At 38.5% G+C, this 6237-nt stretch overlaps 1 protein-coding gene across 1 annotated transcript in view; it reads right to left on the minus strand.

The window, feature by feature from the left end:
- The window catches only part of LOC129679751 (uncharacterized), a 5274-nt gene extending 3759 nt beyond the window's left edge, over positions 1–1515 (minus strand). The window contains exon 1 of the mRNA XM_055611158.1: positions 1451–1515. Coding sequence (XP_055467133.1) covers positions 1451–1515 — 65 coding nt within the window. The remainder of the gene's footprint in view (positions 1–1450) is intronic.
- Between the last annotated feature and the right edge of the window lie 4722 nt (positions 1516–6237).

A 6237-nucleotide genomic window follows, 5' to 3' on the forward strand; every position in this document is an offset into this window, starting at 1 on the left:
AATAAATAAATAAATAAATAAATAAATAAATAAATAAATAAATAAATAGATAGATAAATAAATAAATATTTCAAAGAAAGGTACAGGAGAATTCTTACTTATGTAATTTCAGCTTCAGAAAACCAGTGGAGGAGTAATAGTATGCTTTTATAAAAACGACCTGATTCAAATAACGAGCTAATTAATCAATAAATTCAGGGTTTTTGATATAATGCCTTAAAGTAATCATTGGCTGTCTGACAATTGTATGTGTTCATATATCAGAAAGGCTATACATGTATCTGTCTCTGTCTTTGGTATAATCGCATTTGCTTGTAATTAGATTTAATTCAGTAAACATTTATTAAGTGAATGCAAGATACTTGGTTTGATGTTAATATTTAAAGCTGAAGGAGATTAATACCACAGCAAAGACCAAAAATTTCAGTTGCCATTGAACTTTGGAATAAAAAAATCATAACTTAGTGATAATAACTGAGCTTGAAATAGGAGTGTAACAGGAAAAAGGAGGCAGGAAAGAATGGGTGCTCTCTACTCACCTTCCTGTAACTACAGTCAGGTTAAAAAACAGGGCTTTGGCCAAGATCCCAACAGGACAGTTAAAAACAGACAAAAAGAGAGTGATGGTGAAGAGCATAAAGACTTATTCAGTGTGGTCACACTGAGAAGACGAGCAGATAAAGGGGTCAGCGAACCCCACATTCATATCCATGAGCTGTAGATGAAGAAAGAAATGGGATGGGGGGGGCAGTGTAGCTTTAGCAGGTCTGGTCAACGTGTGGCCCTACTCAAGGTGGTCAGGTGATGTCTTGCTTATCACTTGTGGGGACCAAGTAGTTCTCAGGAGGTAGTCACTTCTACCCCAGGATGCAGGCTTACTCTCATGGATAGCATCCTATAGAGGGTCATTTTTGCTGGGACCCAGGCAACTGCAGATTTAGTGTACTGTCTTAGAGAGCCCCCAAGCCTCCAAGAGGATGAGATGGGCGGCTACTATTTGAGAGAATAACATGCTGGCCTGCCAAGAGAAGCTGGTGATCCAAAATGAGGCTGGGCTACATGGCAGCTCAGTCTCCAAATGGTTCCCTAGTAAAGGGAACAGAGACTATCTCTGACATGAACTCAGTGGCAGGCTATTTGACTTCCCCCCCTCCGAGGGAGGAACAGCCTTGGTAGGCCACAGAGGAGGACATTGCAGCCAGTCCTGTTGAGACCTGATAAGTGAGAGTCAGATGGAAGGGGAGGAGGACCTCCCCTATCAGTGGACTTGGAGTGGGGCAGGGAGGAGATGAGGAAGGGAGGGTGGGATTGGGAGGGAATGATGGAGGGGGTTACAGCTGGGACACAAAGTAAATAAACTGTAATTAATATTAAAGAAATATTTTTTTAAAAAAAGAGGCTGGGCACAAAAAAGAAAAAGAAAAAGAAAGCAGTGATGCCAGGCTTTTACTGTGCATTTAGCTGCTTTGCAGGGCCCGTGTGAAGAGCAAGGGCATCTTCTAGGGCCTCTTGCATCCCTGCTTTGCTCCTACATGACTGAAAGGAGTATTATTCTTTAGCTTGTCTTGATCTGACTGAAAGGCAGTGTTCTGATTTCCAACCCTTCTCCTTGTTACCATTTTAACCCTAAGATAAAATCTTTCAGAGATGACCAATCCAAACTTTAAGACAAATAGTCCTGTAGTAAATATTAAAACAGGTTCAAAATGTCATTGATTTGGAGGTGGAGAGAGCAAAGATCATTCTGCAGAGCATGGCTACTGTGAGAAGAAAACAAAAACCTAGTTTAAAAAAACAAAATGGAACCAGAAATATCCAGGGCAAAGCTTAGGCTTCTAGAACACCACAAGGAAACAGGAGAAAGGCTTGTGAGTGGTGGTAGATGGGGTCTCAGAAAATGGGTAGAAAAGGGGTGTCTGTCACGCTTTCAGTTGCCTTAGATTTCTGTTTCCTGTAAATCAACACAATTTTCCCCAACTTTTACCCCACTATCTAAGAAGTTCCACTCAGAGAGTTGAATAGACTAGCATGAGAACATGTCTTAATCTTTAGGGAAGCAACGTTCGAGATAAATATAAGCAGCATTCTTAATGTGCAAATGTTGCTGTAGAACTATAAGATATTACTGTAGGCAGTAATGAAGATCAAATCCAGAGCCGTGAGAATGCCAAATAGATATCCCACCACTGAGGAATGCCCCTCAGCCTAGGATACACTTTTAAAATGCGTGTTAGATTGCTTAATTTTGCCAGTAGCCATATAAGGCTGTTTTGGGGGGTTTTGTTCTTTTGCTGTGGAATGTATGAGCACTGATATTCAGTCTGGCTTCTAAAGCCCACACAAAGGAAAAAGAATCCACCAAGAGGAGGACAGACTGACTGAAAGCAGTTGAAAGAGCATGGAAGAGCATGAGGATGGATAGACGGGCCAGAGGAACACGCTAGAGTCCAGACATTGAACCACAATTATTTGGAAAATTGGTTTTCAGCAGATGCATCAAGACAGTTTAATAGGGAAAAGAAAACTCTGAACAAAGTGGATAAATGGTAAAAATGGAATTAGCCATATGAAAAACAAACACCACAAACAGAAATTAAATTAAAATGGATCATAATACTATAAAGCTTCCTTTGGGGGGGAACATGAATAACTTCATAATGTTGCATAGACAAGGGTGCTATACAGATGGGACTCAAGAAATGTTTTTTCATACAAAAAACAACAAAAAATGGCAAATTGTGATTATTAGGCTTTATGAAAATTACAAACTATTCATCAGGGGAGGCATAGCCACAGGAAATACTTTCAATACATTTGATTAAAAGTGTACGCAAAATAATGCATATGACACTTATTAATACAAAAATATGTGCTGTTTAAACAGAGAATTGGCAAGATATTTGAACAGAAGCTTCACAAAAGAAAATATATAGCTGGCTAAAATGTGTATTAAAAGTTTCATGTCATTAGTAACCAAAAATATAGAAATCAAAATTAATCACGTGGACTCATTCTCTCAAACATTTCTACAGGTGTGTCCAAAGAGATAGACCTGCCGGACAGAAATGAGAGCATTAACAGGATGCCTTGCCACCTGCCATAGCTTGGGGGTACAAAGCTATGGCTGAAAGATCTGGCTTGAAGATGTGGAAGTGTCACTATAACTCACTGCAGAAGCCTAAGTCAGAAGTCTGGTTCCAAGTTGTTGAACAAGTCCATTCTCAGTCTTCTCCAGAATGTAAAAATATTCTAACTGATTCTGTCTGGCCTAGTCTGATTAGACCAGACTAAGAGAAACGATACTGTGCGCGTGTGTGAATGTGTGTGCGTGTCTGTGTGTGTGTGTGTGAGAGAGAGCACGCGCGTGTGTGTGCATGCATGTTGTGTTGCAGATAAAGCATGCAGAAGTATTGTCATTCTCTAGCCATGCACCTCTGTTTTATCCACTTTTATGTCTCCTGCTTGTTATGGCCAATTGCTTGAAAAAAACACTTTTCTCAGAGTTCATGTTTATCTCTACTCTTTCTAATTGTGCATACCAATAAAAGCCTAATTCTATATGCATTGAAGTAGAAAGCCAGACACAATCAAATACAACATGGTAGAGAATACTGAAGTCCTATACCATGCAACTAGAAAAACTGTCTCAAAGTTTCTCATAAATCTAAACAAATTGATATGTCAGCAAGACTATTTCTAGATATTAACCCAAGAAAAGTAAGAATGTCCACAAAGACCTCCAAGAACAATCAAAACATTCATGAGCAGAAAAATGGAAAAATTAATTATGATATATTCATACAAAGTTCTACTGGCTATATCATAAGAAAAAAGCAATAAGCTGCTGATCACATGATGGCATGATTCAAGCTCATTATTATGCTAAACAAAAAAAGACCAAGCACAAAAGCATATGGCTTCATTTAGGTAAAAGACATTTTTTAAAAGAAAACTAATTTACAATAATAGAAGTGAGAAAGTGGCTGATTCTATCAGAATGAGGATGTAAATGACTGGGAATAAAGAATCTCTTTGTCTGCTTTTATTATAAAACCCCTTACGTGTGTGGAGTTAGAGGTTACAGCACCTGTGGTTCTGGAGACAGGCTAGTCTGAGGACATGATCTTTAATCCAATTAAGGATCATGAGAAGGCAGCCTGCCATTCCAGTCACCAAAAATAAAACTGAAATAAGTAAGCAAAAAAATATGTCTCTACGTACATGTATATTTATAAATGTATAAATTTTAGTGTATATGAAGTTTACACTTTATGTGTGTGTGTTTGTGTGTGTGTGTGTTTGAGTGTGACAGCTATTCTCAGTTGTCAACTTGACTATATTGGGAATAAACTACAATCCAGAAATGGAGGGCACACATGTGATTTGGATCTCAAGGAAGGAAGATAACATGCCTTTGATCCTGACCTTGAGGCTGGAGGACACAGGCTTTTGATCCCCATCTTGAAGTGGGACGACACCTGCTTTTGGATCCAGGTCAACACAGGCCTTTATTTCAGACCTTGAGGTACACATGTAATCTGGGCCATACCATCTGATGGAGGGCCATATACGGACAATGGAAGAAGGAAGGGGTTGCTTGTTCTTCACCTGCTTGCTCTCACTTTGCCAAAATCCATTGGAGCCTGCTTCTTCAGAATTTCAGCTTATACAGTAGACCAGCTGAAACACCATGTCCCATGGGACTGAGTACTATTATATTCTTGGAATTTCCATTCACAGCTGGCCATTGTTGGATTAGTTGGGCAGAAGCCTGCAGTCATTCCAATAAGTTCCATATATGTATGAAATTATATATATATATATATATATATATATATAGAGAGAGAGAGAGAGAGAGAGAGAGAGAGAGAGAAATTTATTCCACAAGTTCTGTGACTCTAGAGAACTCTGACTAATAATATATATAGTAAAATATATGTAATAATTTAACCATGCCCTTCAGTGATGTATTGGTGACTTTCAAGTACTGAATTCACAGAAAATTTCAAATTCGTCAAAGAGGCAGTGCACCGCTTTTACTGTCTGTGTAATAGCCTGTTTCTTTGACAGCACATAAGATTACTGTCTTATTACCAGAATGTACTAATAGAAATGACCATCTTTTTTATCAGAAAGCTTCTCTTCGATTAGAGCGGTCCACAGGTAAAGAGAAATCACTTGGTAAATCTCATAGAGCCCATTTTTTCCTCTGGCAAACTTGTTTAAACTTCCTCTTTTTTCTCAGTTTTGATTTAGTAACTTTAGATCTGTGCATTATGTTGTGTTTTGCAGGGAGTTATTGACTTCAGCCGAGGAACCGTGAACAGTAATTATTTTGCACGACTAAGTTCTGGTACACCATTGTCAGGCAGGCACTTTACAGTACCACAAGTTTCAAAATTTAGAACAGAGCTGTCACACAGGCAAATGCATACAGCAAAGATCTCTCTTTTCAAGCTCCAGGCATGAGCTCTGTGATGCGCAATGATGGAGTGAGTTTGTGTGTGCCTGGGAAGCTCCTCATTTGACAGCCGTGGAAATGAAAGCCTGCTCCTTTCTAGAAAAAGAAACACTGTAGCAAGGGTACAGATTTTCAAGAATAACTGAGGCCTGTCCTCCTCCCCCTCCTCCATGCTAGAAAGGGGTGACAGGCAGTGAGATTATTAAGCGCTATTAAGAGTTCTTGTGATGAGCAGAGAATAATCAACCCCAAATTGAGAACTCCTGATTTGACTCTTGTCCTTCAAAGCCTTTGTAATCAACTAAGAAAGTTTTTTATGGAGCTATACATTTATACTCAATTAAAAAATCTTCTCATGTATCAAATACTCATATTTCCTAGTATGTTTCAAACCTGAGAGTACAGCACAAACACTCATAGGAAGGGACATATATTTGTGTAAATTAAATGTCTCTTTTCTCTTAAGCACTGACAAAGATGGCTCACTTGGGAACAGAGGTTTAAATTATTTCTATTCTCCAAGTACCTTGAAATGTTAAAGTACATCCATTTTTTTCCCCAGGTTTTCTCTTATGATATTTTGAGGCTCAAAATAACACTTTGAGACAAGTGTATCCTCTACTCATAGACTAAGAAACTGAGAAGCAGAGATTAAATAACTTGTAGTGTCATGTAGCCTTAAAAGAAAGAAAGAAAGAAAGAAAGAAAGAAAGAGAGAGAGAGAGAGAGAGAAAGAAAGAAAGAAAGAAAGAAAGAAAGAAAGAAAGAAAGAAAGA

This window comes from Psammomys obesus, unplaced genomic scaffold, assembly GCF_907164565.1.
Source record: "Psammomys obesus unplaced genomic scaffold, mPsaObe1.curated_primary_1811, whole genome shotgun sequence".
Classification (NCBI taxonomy): Eukaryota; Metazoa; Chordata; class Mammalia; order Rodentia; family Muridae; genus Psammomys; species Psammomys obesus.